This window comes from Pristiophorus japonicus, chromosome 8 (assembly GCF_044704955.1).
Source record: "Pristiophorus japonicus isolate sPriJap1 chromosome 8, sPriJap1.hap1, whole genome shotgun sequence".
In the NCBI taxonomy this organism is placed as follows: domain Eukaryota; kingdom Metazoa; phylum Chordata; class Chondrichthyes; family Pristiophoridae; genus Pristiophorus; species Pristiophorus japonicus.
The window spans coordinates 133,249,791-133,268,556 of NC_091984.1; the positions used below are offsets into that span (position 1 = coordinate 133,249,791).

General features: G+C 44.1%; 1 protein-coding gene across 3 annotated transcripts in view; it reads right to left on the minus strand.

Moving 5' to 3' along the window:
* The window catches only part of rasal2 (RAS protein activator like 2), a 449,735-nt gene that overhangs the window by 25,651 nt on the left and 405,318 nt on the right, over window positions 1-18,766 (minus strand). For all 3 annotated transcript variants that reach the window (XM_070887403.1, XM_070887404.1, XM_070887402.1), the window contains 4 exons: window positions 17,372-17,926; window positions 3,345-3,489; window positions 1,168-1,312; window positions 89-325 (listed from right to left, as the gene is read on the minus strand). In XM_070887403.1, the coding sequence (XP_070743504.1) occupies window positions 89-325; window positions 1,168-1,312; window positions 3,345-3,489; window positions 17,372-17,926 (1,082 nt within the window). The remainder of the gene's footprint in view (window positions 1-88; window positions 326-1,167; window positions 1,313-3,344; window positions 3,490-17,371; window positions 17,927-18,766) is intronic.

An 18,766-nucleotide genomic window follows, 5' to 3' on the forward strand; every position in this document is an offset into this window, starting at 1 on the left:
CTGCTACCACATACGATAAGCTAAAACAGACAAAAGAAAGTAATATGGCACGCTGTAGCATGGTGTAATTGGAAGAGAAAGCACATACTTGGTGAAATTGGCAAGATTCTGGATGACTTTGGCGATGAGGGTGAGGGTGCGGGACGTTCGATCATCTGGGTACTCCTGCATCAGGCCAAAGAGGCTGGGCGACATAATGGCAGGGCACAGGAAGCGCAGGAAGAGTGAGGCACTGATCAGGCGCTCGCTGATATCGTGCTTCCCACGGTTTAAACACTGTTGTTTCCATGAGGCGAAGACTTCTTTTAGTTCCCGCGGAAACACACTAGAAAGAAAGCAGGAAAGAAGGTTGCTCAAGAGTGGCAGACAAGACAGTTTTTGATCCACACAGATCTTGACCTTGTAACTCTTGTAATTTGTTCATTCCACGACATTCCCGTCAGACCAAATTGGTGAATAAGTGGGGCTCATCTCGTCACAAGCAATCTTACCTTCGCTGTTTCTTCACATTGTGCCTATATTCTTCCTTCAGTTAGCAGCATGGATGGAGCTGACTTTAAGGACTTCAAGTGTCTCTCTGCCTGAATGTGCCAGGGCTGAGGAAATGTCCCATCCAGAGCACTGGCCTGTCTTCCTCCTTCAGATGCTCACTTACCTCTGTTTTTACTTTAGATTTGCAGTGTTTATATTTTCTATTTCTGGGCCTGATCTGATCTAACTGGGATTACCATCTCGTAATCGCATCAAGTATCCAATATTCTCCATAAAATAATTAATTTCTGCAAAGCTCTTACTTTACAGTGGGGGTGGGAAGGAAGATGGAAGGTATTAACTGGAGGGGAAAAAATGCTAATTCAACACTGACAGATTACAGGTACACTAAATGCAGAAAATGACTTCAAAATAAACAAGACAAGGGGACAGGTTCAAGCTGCTAAATGGCAAATTCAGGATTGATATCAAAGTTTTTCTTGACACAGAGTGACAAACACATGCAGTGGATTTCTGGATAGATAAAAATATGATAAAACCATGAACTCATTTAAGCGTCAACTGCATGCTGCAGTGGGGGTAATGGAGGGGTTTTCTACATGTGGTGGTGTCAATACATGAACTGCATATCCACATGGTTAATATTACAATTTTTCCCCAAACACTGTCTCTTACCAGTAGGAGTTGATGATCTTGCAGAACGCCAGTTCACAACACATCTTGAGGTTACTCTGATGTTCTGGTAGTTCACTAGATGAACACTTACTCTGGTCCACCTCGCAATTTTCATCTGATTCATAAAGCGCCTTTATGAACTCTCCTGAAGCAGAACACAAGCAGGATGAATTGACAAGTTAATGATGGTTAAGACACAAAATAGAATTCAGTTAGTTAAAGGGAGATGGCTGGTAACTTTGATGGTACGAACACTAGATTCTAAACCAAAGTACAGTGACACCCCGTATCCTCCAAGAGGATCAAACTCTTGCCTTGATGGACCTCTGCATTCACCAACCATCACTGGGCATCCCAGTGACTCATGTATCACTGGGACAAAGCACAAGACAGTTCCATCTCCATTTGCAGAAAAAGTGACAAAACTAACCCCAGCCTGCAGCCGACACACCCTTGGTTAATTGAAGAGCCCACAATCCAATTGTGCTGCTTTATGAGATGCAGCAAGAATCAAAATAAGAATACTTGCTACTTAAAAAAAAATCAAAGACAAAAGCAACTATTAGATCTGTTGTCCACTAGAAGGCGAGAGCTGCATATTGCTGACCAATTGGCTACTTTTGTATCTCATGAGTAGAACCGCCAATGGTCATGTAGACAACAAATTTACCAAGTATCATTTAAAACAAAAGTTTATATATCTTACAATCATATTTTCTATGTCACATATTAATTTACATTGGACACCTTCTATTGGGTCGCCACAGGAACACACACAATACGTGTCAGCGAGGGGTGGTTCTCGACAAGAGGCACACGAACAATGCAGCATTAAATCAGAGCTCGTGGTGTACGAGCCTTGTAGCTAACAGATACTCCGTCTGTTTGTATGAAGGGTTCATGAGGAAGTAAATCATTTGAGTTTATTGCGAAAGAAACGGTCTTTTGGATTTGCACTCCAAGTTAGGGGAAGGTGGGAGAAGAGAGAGCTGAATGTCAGTCACTTCAACGCCTTGTTGGAGAGCTTATGCTGCAACTATGTGCTTTGCATGTTTATTCCAACTCAGCTGCCTTGGTTGTTAATGGAATGTGGAACAAAGTACGCAGAGCAGGAAGACTGCACATTGTGCATCACAGCAGCACAGAAGGTGCAGTACAACAGCAAATAAACTTGCACCAGTTCAGACCACCTTGAGCAAGTTGTCTCACAAGATGTGGGCTTCACATCAGCTGCAGTGGAATTTCAGCCAGTAGAAAGCACACCTCCAATTTTAAAAACAGTAAGGGGCGGATTTTAGGGTCTTCTGTGCTCCGTTTTTCCCGCAGCGATCCTTGGGTCCAGTTTAGCTAGCGGCGGTGCAGAGCAGCACCGCCCGGAAGAGCTTCACCGGTGTACAACGCCCCCTGGTTGCGACACTGGCGCGAGTTTTGACTTCAGCCTGACCCGTACACCCCAAAGGGCGCTCCGAAGTGAACGCCTGGGAAATCAGGCGGTGCAACAAACAGATATCGGAGAGGTAAGTAATGGACTCCTAAGGTAAGTGTAATTGTGTTTTCTTTTAATTTTTTTTTGCGATTTGTGTTGTGATGATGTGGGCTTTGTTTTGGGAATGTTTTTGCGGGTTTTTTTTTAGTTCCCCCCCACCTCACCCGAGGCGTCTCTCGGAGCGCTCCCGGCCCGCCTCTTTAGCTCGGGAGTTTCCGATGCGAACACCCTAAGAGAGGTGTACAATGCCTCCATTAACACTGTGTCCCCCCCCCCCGCCTAATGTTCCTTACTGAGGCGCAAAATGTTCCCGGGAGCAAACTTCACCGCCCCTCCGCCATTGCCACCCAAAAAACATCAAAGTCGAAAATCCAGTCCCAAAAGTTTCCCAGACAATGCACTGTTGCCTTTTACGTCATCAGTGCTCAAGAAGAGTGGGCTACCCTGTTTTCTCTTAACCAGCAGCAAGATGTCATTGGAATTTGTACATTGTGCAAAGCTCTGTCTGTTTACCACGCGCTTGGGTACAGGCGTACAGTGCCTTTCTTTGCTCTGATTAAACAGGGCTGAGCCAGCAGTATACCTCACACCACTCTAGAAGAAGGCATATTGCCTTACAATACCTGCACTACAGCTGCAGCATCAGTGAACAATAACTAATCCAGCAAACTCAGTCATTATTGCATCTTACCTAAGGCATCGTGAAGGTACTTCTGACCGACAAGCTTCAAATACTCCTCTATGGCTTTTGTTGCTAAAGTGTTTTCCCTGAAGAGGAGAACATCATGTTCGCCACATCGATCCACCTCAGACATTACCAAGTCTGTCAGGAAATCCTGAAAGAAGAAAAAATTAAAGATTCCGGGTTAACAGCTGATGTTCTACAGTGTAATAAAAAAAATGAAATCTTGACTAACATGAGCATTCACAGAGTGGGTAAGAGCAATCTGTGGGAGCAACTTGGAGCAGCATAATAACAGGCATTACAGTGATGGGAGCTTGTGCACTAAAACCAAATATTACCACTGTGATTCTGGCAATTATAATACTGGAGAGCTTCTGATGATATGACCCTCATGTATGCCGTGTCCAACATTTAAAATGATCCAACAATCTGATCAGTAATAAAAGTTGAAGCCAAATGCATGTGCTGTATATATAACCCCCATATAAGCATATTCCCAGCACTGCCCTGATACTCCTATCATTACGTGGTCCAACCTTTGCTTGCAGCACTGAGTCATATTAAAACACCATCTCACTGCTTTTACTTAGCCAAATTCAATGCTCACTTCAATATTATTCACAGTGATCAGATGTCAGTCAGCAGATACAAGACATTTTCTCCTTTCATTCAATTCAATCAGAAGTAGCAACGTGACAGCGCCCACCCTTAGATTCCCCCCCCTTCTAAACCAACGGGACAGCTCCAACTAGGCACACTATGCTGAAAATTGCAAAACTATAATGAAGATGGAGCCTCAGCATCAGGAGCACCCTGTAAAAAGAATGAAATAGTTCCAAGGAATCATGATCAACATTAATCTTCCTCGTCTTTTGTGCTGCCTGTGGTGGTTAATGAGCTAGTGCGGACAATTTTATTGCAGTACCAGCTTGAATGAGTTACTGAGGCTGATGGCGTGGTGCAGCCAAATTACCAGCAGAGATATATTTATTAACCTGAGAATGCTTCAGTATTAAATAAGTCAACATAGTTCAATCACAGTGCCAAGCAGACAAACATTTCTAACAGGCATCAGGTAACCAAGACGACCAAATGACACCAAAGCAAAAATGATGTTAACAAATTAGTTTGCAAGAGACTGATTTTTAAAAATAACAGGGTAAGCACAATGCAGACACGAGGCAACAAGCAGTGTCAGAGTAGTGGGACATCCCTTCCACACTACTCAGTTGTTGTGAGATGGCACCCAGCAGAAAGCTCGACATGGGAGGGGCAACGCTGGTCAGTTTCATCATCTGGCACCGACCTCCCAGCCCAGAGCCCAGGAAGAGGCCTCAATACACTTCAACCATCTGCCCATGGTGCCACAGGAATCCAATTGATTGGTCATTCATTTTAACCCTGTGCTCATATGCATTGGGACTGTGTTCATTTTCTGAGGTCCTGAGGGAACACGGTGGAACATTGCACCCCTCCCCCGCCCCACCCACAGAGGTTCAGAAGTTCAAAAACATGGAGTCAATGGAGAAATTTAAAGTTAACCCAAGATTACTGCAATGAGTTACTTCTGTCAGAAGTCGTGGTTTAGGAGGATTAAACGCCCAGATTCCCATTAACTTAATCCCTGCAGAGAGAACAAAGATATTTCACTTAAAGCAGCGTGCTCACAGCCTCAAATCTTTATGACGGATAACAGTTCCAGCCATTTGGCCTTTATGGGAATATTTTTTTTAAACTGCTCTTTATTCAAAGAACAGAGCACATTGCAGTGCTGTTAAATGGAAAGCCGCCAGGGGAAAAGATGAAGTGCCAGACCATCTGGGTCAAAAGTGCCTCGAGGGTAATCTGCTGACGTGAATCCATGTGTGCTTAAAGCACGACATAAAAGATCACTAACGGCAGCAGCATTTGCAAACGTGAGCAGAGACCGTGTTACTGCCAGGCATCTTATTTTCATTCTTTAAAGTCATTAAAAATAAAATTAACTGCCATACTGACTGTGTTGAAGTTGCACAATGATGGGCAACAAAGATAACATTCTAAGGCCGTTCCTTCTGCTGACTAGGCCCCAAGCTCTGGAACTCCCTTCCTAAACCTCTCCGCCTCTCTGCCTCTCTTTCCTCCTTCAAGACCTACCTCTTTGACCAAGCTTTTGGTCATCTGCCGTAATTTCTTCTTATCTGGCTCTGTGTCAAGAATCATAGAAATTTACAGCACAGAAGGAGATCATTTTGGCCCATCATGTCTGCGCCGGCCCACAAAGAGCTATCCGGTCTAATCCCACTTTCCAGCTCTTGGTCCGTAGCCCTGTAGGTTACAGCACTTCAAGTGCACATCCAAGTACTTTTTAAATGTGGTGCAGGTTCTTTCAGGCAGTGAGTTCCAGACCCCCATCACCCTCTGGGTGAAGAAATTTCCCCTCAAATCTCCTCTAAACCTCCTACCAATTACTTTAAATCTATGCCCCCTGGTTGTTAACCCCTCTGCTAAGGGGAATAGGTCCTTCCTATCCACTCTATCTAGGCTCCTCATAATTTTATATACATCAATTAGGTCTCCCCTCAGCCTCCTCTGTTCCAAAGAAAACAAACCCAGCCTATCCAATCTTTCCTCATAGCGAAAATTCTCTAATCCAGACAACATCCTTTTAAATCTCCTCTGTACCCTCGCCAGTGCAATCACATCTTTCCTGTAATGTGGTGACCAGAACTGCATGCAGTACTCTAGCTGTGGCCTAACTCGTGTTTTATACAAGTTGATGTTGATGTTGTTATTGTTAAGTAAGACACTGAATTTTGCAGCGATGTACTCTGGTTATTGTAGCACAATATCGAACCATACATTATAAAAGTATAAAGTAGAGGGTTACACTAGGGTGCCACATATTGGTGCACCAGAGAAGGGTGAAATGTGCTTTTACTGACTGGAAAACTATCTGGTGACTCCTGTTGGAAATTGCGCATATGTGGATGTCAGACGAGGTCAGGACATGGGCTTGGCTATGATGGCTACTCACAGCTGAACATACTGGCCTCAGCATTTCGGCTCATACCTGATGAACTGCAACTTTGCTGAGGTATTGAGTGAAGTTGGCACCCATGGGACTAGATCCTAGGGTCAGTCAGCATAGGGTGGGGAGGAAGACAGAGAAAATGTGGAGGAATTCCAAGATAACAAGTGTACTCGAAAGTCCACTATCCTCTATAACTCACCTCAACACAGCATAACAACGATCACCTAACCGGTTTTGAAAAATCATCTCCACAACCATAACTCTAAGCCAGGCAATGGTTGAGGTGCAGCTGGCCCCACCCATGTCCTGCACTCTGTACCTCGGTCATGTTATTCAACACATAATTACGTAAACCTCCAAATTTTGGTGCGATGTTTTAACCAAGTATAAAATTACACTGCTTTATGGTAGCTTGTATAAAACTTTAAAATTTCTAATTTACTGGGCATCATTAAAAGTGAAATTGCAATATTCAACATTACAACAGGAGAGCTCTTCTTATTTGCCCAGTTTTCTTCCCTTATTCTGGTTGCTTTCCTGAAGATACTGGCTCATGCTGGGGTTTGGCTGCCTCAAGGAGGAATTCTTCATGTGCGAACTTTGCTTTTAAGTATCGACCAATCATTTGAAAGGGCAGGCAGCATCACCGAGTCTGGGAATAGCCAAACACACAAATTCCAGCTGAAGTCCTTGGATTCCTGCTGCAATCCCAAGTTGCAATCAGAAACAGGAATCCTAGCTCATTTTACATTTTCCTCACCCATTGGGGTTAATTGTAGCTCTCAGAACAGACCAGGGTCAAACCTGCCATCCTTTAGCACGATGCACAGAAAAAAAGGACTTGCATTTACATAGCGCCTTTCACAGCCTCAGGACGTCCCAAAGTGCTTTAGAAACAAAATATTTTTTGAAGTGTCATCACTGCTGTAATGTAGGAAACACAGCAGCCGATTTGTGCACAGCAAGGTCCCACGAACAGCAAAGTGCTAATGGAATCATTACATCACAGAAGGAGGCCATTCGGCCAGTCGAGCCCAGGCCGGCTCTCTGAAAGAGCATTTCAGTTAGTCCCTCTCCCCTGCCCTTTCCTGTAGCCCTGCAACATTTTTTCTTTCAAGTACGTATCCAATTTTCTTTTGAAAGCCACGATGGAATCTGCCTCCAACACCCTTTCAGGCAGTGCATTCCAGATCTTAATCACTCGCTGCGTAAAAAAGTTTTTCCTCCTGTCTCCTTTGGTTCTTTTGCCAATCACCTTAAATCTCGATCTCTGGTTCTCGACCCTTCTGCCAATGGGAACAGTATCTCTATCTACTCTGTCTAGACCCCTCATGATTTTGAACACCTCTATCAAATCTCCTCTCAACCTTCTCTCCTCTGAGAACAACCCCAGCTTCTCCAGTCTATCCACGTAACTGAAGTCCCTCATCTACGGATCCATTCCTATAAATCTTTTCTGCACCCTCTCCAAGACCTTCACATCCTTCCTAAAGTGCCCGGAATTGGACACAATATTCTAGTTGAGGTCAGACCAGTGTTTTATAAAGGTTCATCATAACATCAAACCCTCCGTACGGCAGCACTGGCCCTGGTTTACTCTACAGCAGAGTACTGCTCTCTGGCATGGCTATCAAGTCCGTATGTCAAATCCGTTGATGTCCAGCTGAATTCGACTATGAGAATTATCACCGGTACACTAACACCTTGGCTGCCCTTGCTTGCAAACATCGCACCATCACAACTACGCTGCGAATATGCAGTCTTCAGAGAATACAACCCTTACACCAGCAAAGACATGCCGATCCAGGCCGACTTGAACAACCTACCACCAACCCGTCTCAAATGTAGAAAGTCATTTTGGACTGTTGCCGAAGCCCTTCAGTGATCTCCCCTCAGCCTTGATGACCGATTGCGAAATGCTTGGAAGAACTGCATATGGAATGGATTCCTTATAAAGGACCTTAGTACAACCTGCAGCATTAAACCTTCCTCGCAAACAGTGGACAACCATTAACTGCCTCAGAAGTGGTCAGAGTAGATGCTGCCACCTGCTCCATAGGTGGAAGATTAAAGCATCCCCATCATGCAACTGTGGAGCTCCGAATCAGACCCGACAGCACATCATTGAGCAGAGCTCTCAGAGGGAATTTGCAGGCAGCCTACAAGATATCTACTCTATTACACCAGAAGCTTTAACCTGGATATCCAATTTAGATATTGACATTTGATTTGCTTTGCTACTACCATATGAAAGAAGAAGAGATAACATCCTTACTTTTGTACTCAATGCCTCTATTTATGAAGCTCAGGATCCTGTATGCTTTTTTTAAACCGCTTTCTCAAACTGCCCTGCCACCTTCAATGATTTGTGCACATATACTCCCAGGTCTCTCTGTTCATGCACCCACTTCAGAATTGTACCCTTTAGTTTATATTGCCTCTCCTCATTCTTCCTACCAAACTGTATCACTGCACTTTTCTGTGTTAAATTTAATTTGTCACGTGTCCGCCCATTTTACCAACCTGTCTATGTCCTCTTGAAGTCTATCACTATCCTCCTCACTGTTCACCATACTTCCAAGTTTTGTGTCATGTGCAAATTTTGAAATTGTGCCCTGTACATCAAAGTCCTAGGCCCCGATATTGGTGGCCTTACCAGCCACTGCCGCTGAGTTTTGCCTCTGGTCTCCCCTCTGTGCCAGTTTCCACTTGGGCTGGAGTGGACAGGAGGGGAGTACCGCTGGGAACCGCCCGCTGACTACTGTTGACGGTCAAGCAGTGTAAGTGACCTCCCGCCTGCTGAGCTGCCAGGTTGGTGCGGGCGGGAGTCAGCGCCAGCAGGGGGAAGGACCGCTATGTGGAGGCAGGTCTAACCCCGATGGCAAGTACAAAGACCTGCAATAAAAGGTTAATGAATATCTTTTAAAAATTTATTACAGCGACTTACTTGGATGGGGTCCCCTGAAGGTGTTCTGATGGTTTTTTTTCTTTGTAATGATTTTTATTTTCAGGTCTTCCACTCTCCCTGGGCCTGACTCCATCCTCGGCGGCACTTGGGCAGCAAGAGCCTTTGCCGCCGAGAATAAGAGCTCCCGCCCACAGCCGCCCAGATTGATGGCGTAAGCCGTTATTTTGCCGCCGGGCGGTACTGCCACCTCTTTTATTGGAATCTTCCTGGCAAAGTTACCGCCCGGTCTCTCGGCGGTCCTTTGGACTTCACCGATTTCGGGCCCCAAGTCATTAATATCTCAAGAAAAGCAATGATCCTAGTACTGACCCCTGGGGAACATCACTGTATACCTTGCTCCAGTCCGAAAAACAACCACAACTGTTTTTCATGTCACTGAGCCAATTTCATATCCATGCTGCAATAATCCCTTTTATTCCATGGGCTTTAACTTTGCTGCAAGCCCATTATGTGGCACTTTATCAAACACCTTTTGGAAATCCATGTACACCACATCAACCGCATTTCCCTCATCAACCCTCTGTTGCCTCATCAAAAAACTCAATCAAGTTAGTTGAACACAATTTGCCTTTAACAAATCCATGCTGGATTTCCCTAATTAATCCACAATTGTCTAAGCGACTGTTAATATTCGTTCTGGATTATTGTTTCTAAAAGCTTCCCCATTACCGAGGTTAAACTGACTGGCCTGTAGTTGCTGGTTTGTCCTTGCATCCTTTTTTGAACAAGGGTGTGATATTTGCAATTCTCTAGTCCTCTGGCACCACCCCCATATCCAAGGAGGATTGGAAGATTATGGCCAGTACCTCTGCAATTTTACTTCCCTCAGTATCCTAGGGTGCATCCTATCTGGTCCTGCTGACTTATCTACTTTAAGTACAACCAGCCTTTCTAGTACCTCCTCCTGAACAATTTTTATCCCATCCAGTATCCAGTATCTCAACTAGCTCTTCTTTCACTATGACTTTGGCAGCATCTTCTTCCTTGGTGAAGACAGATGTAAAATACTCATTTTGTACCTCAGCCATGCCCTAATTAGCCCCACCCCTCCTCTTACTACCCGTTTATTATTTATATGCCTATGGAATACTTTTGGATTCCCTTTTATGTTAGCTGCCAACCTGTTCACATACTCTCTCTTATTTCCTTTTTCACTTCCCCTCTGAACTTTCTATATTCAGCCTGGTTCTCACGCATTCTTAACCCGACATCTGTCACACTCCCACATTTTCTGCTTCATCTTACGCTCTCATCTCGTTCGTCATCCAGGGAGCTCTAGCTTTGGTTGCCCTACCTTTCCCCCACGTGGAAATGTACCTTGATTGTAACCAAATCATCATCTCTGTACTTTAAAGGCAGCCTATTGTTTGATTATAGTTTTGCCTGCCAATCTTGGATTCCAATTTACCCAGGCCAGATCCATTCTCAACCCACTGAAATTGGCCTTCTTCCATTGTTTTTGGTTCCTGCCACAAACTCCATTCCCTAGCCACTGACTCCATCCCTCTCCCTAACATCTGTCTGAGGCTGAACCACACTGTTCGCAACCTTGGTGTCATATTTAACCGTAAATGAACTTCCGACCACATATCCTCGGCATAACTAAGACTGCCTATTTCCACCTCCGTAACATCCCCTGTCTTCACCTTTGCCTCTGCTCATCCGCTGTTGAAACCCTCATCCATGCCTTTGTTACCTCTAGATTTGACTATTCGAACACACTCCTGGCTCTGACCTCCCACATTCTACCCTACATAAACTTGAGGTCATCCAAAACGAACAGCCACCAAGTCCCGCTCACCCATCGCCCTTGTGCTCGCTGACCTGCATTGGCTCCCCGTTAAGCAACGCCTCGATTGCAAAATTCTCATCCTTTTTTTCCAAATCACTCCATGGTCTCGCCCCTCCCTAACTCTCTCACCTCCTCCAGCCCCACAACCCCCCTGAGGTATGTGCACTCCTCTAATTCTGCCCTCCTGAGCATCCCTGATTATAATCGCTCAACCATCGGTGGCCATGTCTTCTGTTGCCTCGGCCCCAAGCTTTGGAACTCCCTGCCTAAACCTCTCCACCTCTCCACCTCTCTTTCCTCCTTTAAGAAGCTCCTTAAAACCTACCTCTTTGACCAAGCCAGCCCTAATTTCTCCTTATATGGCTTGGTATCAAATTTCTTGTCTAATAATACTCATGTGAATCGCCTTGGAACATTTTACTATATTAAAGGCGCTATATAAGTACAAGTTGTTGTTGTTGTCATTAAGTACTTTTACTCTAGATAGCACCCATCCTTTTCCATAGCTAATCTAAACCTTGTGATACTATCATCGCTGTTCGGTAAATGTTCCCCAACTGACACTTGCTCTGCTTGACCAACCTCATTCCCCAGAACCAGATCCAGTAATACCTCCTTCCTTGTTGAGCCAGAAAGGTACTGATCAAGAAAGTTCTCTTGAACACACTTCAGAAATTCTTCCCCCTCTCTGTCCTTCACACTATTACTATCCCAGTCTATGTTAGGATAGTTGAAGTCCCCATTATCACTACTGTATAGTTCTTGCACCTCTCTGTAAATTCCCTGCAAGTTTACTTCTCTATTTCTTTCCTACTAGTTAGTGGCCTATAGAATACATTAGTATTGTAATGGCACCTCTGTTGTTTCTTAAAATGACCAGATAATCTGTGTTAGCGATGTTGGTTGAGGGATAAAAATTGGCCGGGACACCGGGGAGAATTCCCCGTCTCGTTTAAATCGTGCCATGGTATCTTTTACATCCACCTGAGAGAGTAGACGGGGCCTCAATTTAACATCTCATCTGGAAGACGGCACCTCTGACAGTACAGTACTCCCTCAGTACGGCACTGGAGTGTCGGCCTAGATTATGTGCTCAGGTATCTGGATTCAGTATCACACAGGATATGCATGTACCCACTGAGCCATCGTTGCTCTCGCTGACAACGGTTACCAAAGACTCGAGATATAGTCTGAGTGCACACGGTCCATCACTATTGCCTGACAGCTGCCTGACCTGGGGCTAGGCTCTGAAACACAGCTGCAATAGAGTTTCCATTGTAATTACTCATTCCACTTAATGATGAACACAGTAGCTGTGACCTTATTCTCGTAAAGGTTCTTTATCTTCTGGGTTTTAACAAGAATTTTCTCCTGCAGACAGAAGCAGCAACAATTGTTAATAATTAGTCTGTTCTTTTCCCATGGGGAGAGAGAAAGAGGAGAGATTTAAAACCTAGCAAGAGTCACAAATCTCAAACTCTGCAGCATCTAACCCAAGTTACAAATTAAACAATAAACCATTCTAAAAAGGGGAGTGGAGGAGAAATTACACGGGATTTCTGTGCCAGGAATCACTTTCAATCACTGTATTTTATGGGTACCACTGGTAAAGGTGGTCCATTGGGAACAAGCATTCATAACATGATTCTGCTGCAACTGGTCTTTGAAGTTATGGGGAATTTCATTCCTGATTTAAACAGCGCCAGCAGGATCTCTTGACTCTGATGATTTTAGCTAAGTCAGACTGTGCTCAACAGCAAGGGGTTCCAAAATAACTATTTGAATGGCTTTAAAAGCTTGTTTTACTAAAAAATAATAAAATTGTTCTGAACTAAGTGGAGAATGTCCATACTGAGCAATTGAAGTCTCTCTCATTTGGGCATCCTGTATCAGAATGAAACACTTCAGGCATACCAAATATAAACTCTCCCTTCCCAACAATCTGGTTCAACTGCAACCTCAGAAGAGCAAACCTGTTGCACCAGTTGGCATTTTTCCTACTCTCCCCTCTGGCTGTGACTCAGTGGGTGGCACACTCGCCTGTGAGTCAGAAGGTTGTGGGTTCATGTTCCACTCAAGGGACTTGAGCACAAACAATCTAGGCTGACACTCCAGTGCAGTGCTGAGGGAATGCCGCACTATCAGAGGTGTCTTCTTTCGGATGAAAAGTTAAACAGAGGCCCTGTCTGTTCTCTCAAGGGGATGCAAAAGATCCCAAAGCGCTATCTCAAAGAAGAGCAGGGGAGTTATCCCTGGTGTCCTGGCCAATGTTTATCCCTCAATCAACATAACAAAAAAAAAATTATCTGGTCATTATCACATTGCTGTTTGTGGGAGCTTGCTGTGCGCAAATTGGCTGCAGCATTTCCCACATTACAACAGTGACTACACTCCAAAAGTACTTCATTGGTTGTAAAGCACTTTGAGACGTCTGGTGGTCAAGAAAGGCGCTATATAAATGCAAGTCTTTCTTTCTTCATCATTGAGCCTTAATAGTAATTATCAGCTAATTATTCAACTATGGTGGGCTCGCCTAATGTCTAAACATGTGAACTTCAGGTCACAGGTCAGCAATCACTGGTTGATTTGTTTTCCCTCCCTAGTATAGTGATAGTAGGCTCATACCTTATCACAATAAATTACCATTAACGTGTAGTGACTGCTGTTATGTAACCAGCAATGAAAAGGAGCAGCCATGTATTTATATTTTGCTCATTTTTTGGGAGTGGATTATTGGTCAAGACATCAAAACAAATCCCTGCTCTTCTTTGAATATTGCCATGGGATTGTTAACATTCATTTCAATCATGGAAACAAGCAGCCCAAGACAGAAATTTAACATCTCATCCAAAGGATTGAAACTCTGGTGAAGGGGCATTCCCTCAGTACTGCACAGGAGGGCCAACTCGGACACAAGAGTATCATCAACTGAACCAAGCAGGCAATAGATTAGCTGATCAACTGGCAATAGATTAGCTAATTAAGCACCGACGAGTCTGCACTCTCAAATGGATGTGAAAGATCCCATGACACTATTCGAAGAGCCCGGGAGTTCTCCCTGGTGTCCTGGTCAACATTTAGCCCTCGACCAACATCACCAAAAATAGGTTATCTGGTCATTTATTTCAATCATGGAAACAAGCAGCCCAAGACAGAAATTTAACATCTCATCCAAAAGATGGAAACTCTGGTGACGGGGCATTCCCTCAGTACTGCACTGGAGGGCCAACCCGGACACAAGTGTGTGGGACCTTGCTTTGCACAAATTAGCTCCCGCATTTGTCAACATTACAATACTATCAACGTTCCCGCTAAGCTGCAGCGGTCTGGAGATCTCATGCAGGCCCCTCACCGGCATTTCAATGGAAATAATCACACATGCACGAAAAACTGAATGGACCGTGCAGCCAATTAAAGGGACCACGCACCCCAAAAAAATTATAGGAATGTTGGACACGATAGTTCAAAAGTACTTCATTGGCTTTGATGCATTATGGGATTGCTTGAGAATGTGAACGGTGCAAATTCTTCCTTTACTTTATCCGCCTGGTCTGTGTAAGCTCCGTACCACACCATGTGGTGCACTTAGCCACTGACGCTGGGTTTTACACCGTAATTCTGCGTTATAAATAGGTTTTTAAAAATTCATTCTCGTGATCTGGGCATCACTTGCAAGGCTGGCATTTACTGCCAATCCCCACTTGCTCAGAGAAGGTAGTGGTGGGCCGCCTTTTTGAACCACTGCTGCCGTGCGGTGCTTTCTTTTTTTCTCTTAATCGGTTTCATGCAACTGAGCGGCTTGCAGGGCTACTTCAGAGGGCAGTTAACACGTTGGTGTGGGACTGGAGTCCCAATAGACCAAACTAGGTAAGGACGGCAGATTTCCTACCCTTAACACAGCAGTGGGTTTTTGCAACAATCAGACAGCTTCATGGTCACCTTTACTGATACCATTTCTTTTTAAATTTACAGGTTATTTTTAAACTGAATTCCAATTTTTAAACTGCTATTGTGGGATTTGAACTCCCGTTCTTCGGATAATTAGTCCAGACCTCTGGATTATTAGTCCAGGAACATGATAACCACACTACCGTGCCTCATATTACACTTCAATCCAAGTTACAACTGGACTTGTGCAGATGTGGATTCCATTTCGGTGAAAGTGGACAAATCTTCCACAGCTGGGAATTTAATTATTTGCCTCAATAAACAATTAAGTCAAAGAAAGAGATTGGACAGTACAGAAAATGATTTACTGCAGCATGGCCTGAGAGGGCCTGTGTTCCAATTCCAATCAACTTTCACTTTTGGGCTTTCTCAGGCTGTAGAGTTGCTTCAGGCTCAGCACCAAGTGGAAGCGAAATGTGAAGCTGATAGACAAAGGGATTGGGAGGCATGAACCAGCATATATCGCCTTTCAAGATAAAGGCTGTGGAACTAGTGACCAGCATTCACCCGGCGGCTAGGATGTGTCCTTCAAAGCTACATTGGGAAAAAAATGATAAAATAGATATTATTTCTCCAACTTTGACCTCTCCTTGTGAAAATCTGATGCCCCGTAAGAGCTCCAGAGAACACCACATGCCACATCCCACTAAGCAGGGAGAGTTCCCTTTTTCCCTACTCCCAATCTCCTACCTCCCAACCAATTACTGACTTGCATCACAAAGTTAGCTCCAATTCCATGCTCTCTCAGTTCTGCTAATAATCTCTTATGCAAAACCTTATCAAATGCCTTCTGGAAGTCCACATAGCTAATATCCATAGACACTCCCCTATCCACCATGCCAATCACCTCTTCAAAAAACCCAACTAGATTAGTCAGATATGACCTACCATTATCAATCCATACAGACTCTCTTGTCTAAGTGCTTAGTCACTATGTCTCAGATGATAGATTCCAGTAACTGTCCCACAAATTCCAGTAACTGTCCCACAAATGATGTGGTTTCTCCCTCCCTTTTTAAATAACGGAGGGACAACTATAATTTTCCAATCCAAGGTCTGAATGTCTTAGTGCCACCCTGGGCACTGAATTTACTCAAATAAACAGGGGAGGGGATGGAGGGAGAAGTTAAGATGCATTTATTTTTGCAGCACTTCATATTTGAATCCAATAATAATATTCATCCATTTGAAAATTTATCACAGATTTACTTCAGAAAAACAGGAACGAATGCATGGTACATACAAGTAAAGTAAATGGTTTCTAACATCCAGACTCAGGGTTTCAGCTGTCAGTTTTCAGACAGGGTGAGCACTGAAAGTGTCCATTACTGCATGGACTTGAAACAGTCACCACATCCCTTTAAAGGACTCAGCTACTTAAAGTAAAGCCACTGGAATAAACATTGACAACACATTACAAATAACACAGAAGGATTTTACACTGAATTTAAATTTGCTGATGAACTCAATCATTTTTTTAAATTGTAACTCAATAAAAGTAAGATCACAACAATGTGGGTATGGGAATCTTACAGTTATGATACTGGACAAGCAACCTAGAACTCATGAGTTCAAATCCCATGATGGCAAGCTGTGAAGTTGAAAATAACCCATCATCATCATAGGCAGTCCCTCGAAACGAGGATGACTTGCTTCCACGCCAAAAAAAGGAGGTATTTCAATGAAGGACCTAATATTCCAGGTCCTGAACTACAACATGAAGGGTGGAAGATGCCTGTGCTTGGATTTTTTTAACGTGTGGTGGCCGTTGCACACCAGCCACCACACGGGCTTGACAGAGCTAGGTCTTGGTCCAGTGGCAAAGGTTATCCAAGACCACTGGAGACCTGCTCTGCCCCTGGGCCCCTGAAAATAACCATGAAGCTGCTGAAGGTTGTAAGATTTTTACGACCGTCCCTCAGGGAAGCACTGAAGGGGGAGGCGGTGGGGGGGGGGGGCGGCGGGGATACTGCCCTTCCTACCCATTCTGGTCTGCACTCCACTCCAGTCGCACACTATGTGATTGAATCTTATTGCCCTCCGGACAAATAGGGATGGGCAACAAATACGGTCTTGCCAGAGTCACCACATCCCGAGAGCAAATTAAAGATAAATTTGCACAGAGCAAATACCAGATTCACCAAACTTGAGAGATCCTCATCCACGCATTCATGTGAAAGGCAACCTGCTTGGCAATATCCTTCCGCTCTCACACTTCAAACAGACACAGTGGTCATAGGTTTAGTTTGCTACCACACAAAAATTATGTGAAGGAGGCCCTGGTTATAACACAGTGGCCATTCTGTGCCTACCTTTGCTCGACCAGTGCTCTGCAGGATGTGAACGAGTGCACACGCCATCTCCTCTTTGTTCTTCACACTGATGACCGGCTCCAGCACAGAACACAACATGGTGTAATTGTTGGTGACAAACTCTGCAAACTCCTTGTACTGTTCCATAGGAAGGATGGCAATTGTCTGATAGCGGCACTTGATGCGGATGTAAGGGCCTCCACCTTTGCCCTTGTTGGGGTTAGGTGTGCTGACAGGGTACCATTTCTCTATAAACTGCCGTCCAGTGACGCTGGTGATCGGAATATTAACCAGTCCCACATAATTATTCTTATCTTTCTTTTTCTTCTTATCCACATCCTTGTAAATATGCACCGTGATGTTCCTGACCATCGGCAGAGTGTAAAACTCAAAGTGCTCACCCCAGAACAGGTTATCTGCTTTCATTTTACTGGTAGTTCGTGCATATAGTGTGTCATCGAGACACAGTTCACAAAAGTACCTTTTTTTAGGGGCCAAGTCTTTCGCTTCAATAATCCAGAGACGGAGTACATTTTCCGCACGGCGACAATTGTCCTGTGAATGTAAAACTGTGCATGCATCACTATTTCTTAGTCAGTTCACTTTTTGACTTATTTTTCTTGTGTGTGAAAGATCCACCCAGGTAACCTACTCCAAAGCCTCACCGTTTAAAAAAAAAACTGATTATGGGAGCGAAGATGGGAGGAGTCGAGAAGCAGGGCGTGTGGCACCAGCCCGAGATGCTTCGCCCTCCAACTTCTCCTATTTTTCGATGAGTGACTGCCTGGCACTTGCTTGCTGGCTCTCCTCGACAATAGAGCTAGAATCAGACACTGACCTGCGGGGCCTCACAGGAGCCAACTTCCACCCACCACTCCACAACAATTCATCAGAAAAATGTTATGGTCAAGTTTATCAGCATGTTGCACATTTTTTTCTTGGGTTAACAAATCAATTTAGCTTTGTATTAATACGGAATTTTGAGGAGTGGTTATTGAAGGTAGCAATCACACTCAAGAATTAAAGCGTCCTCTCTTCACAAGTGCTTACAACATTCAACACGTTAAACAAGGATTTAACTGAAGAACTGGCCAGTTAATCATCAACTCTCCCCTTGAAGATTAAAATTCAAATCCTATCAAGGGCTTATGGACAAATGGTCACGCTCACTAATGACCATTAAGCTTTGCAAAGAAATGGAGTTACAATAATTACGTTTTGAAGTTGCAAGAGCGGTGGGGTGGTAGGTTTAAAAACACTTTTTGCTGATTTGCATGATTTCATGACTAATTGTTTTCCACAAGAGTACAGATTGTTTTAAATAATCCAATCTTAGTGATGGGACATAATAATAGATTTCTTTATAAAGTGTGGAGGTAAAGCTGCTACACCTTT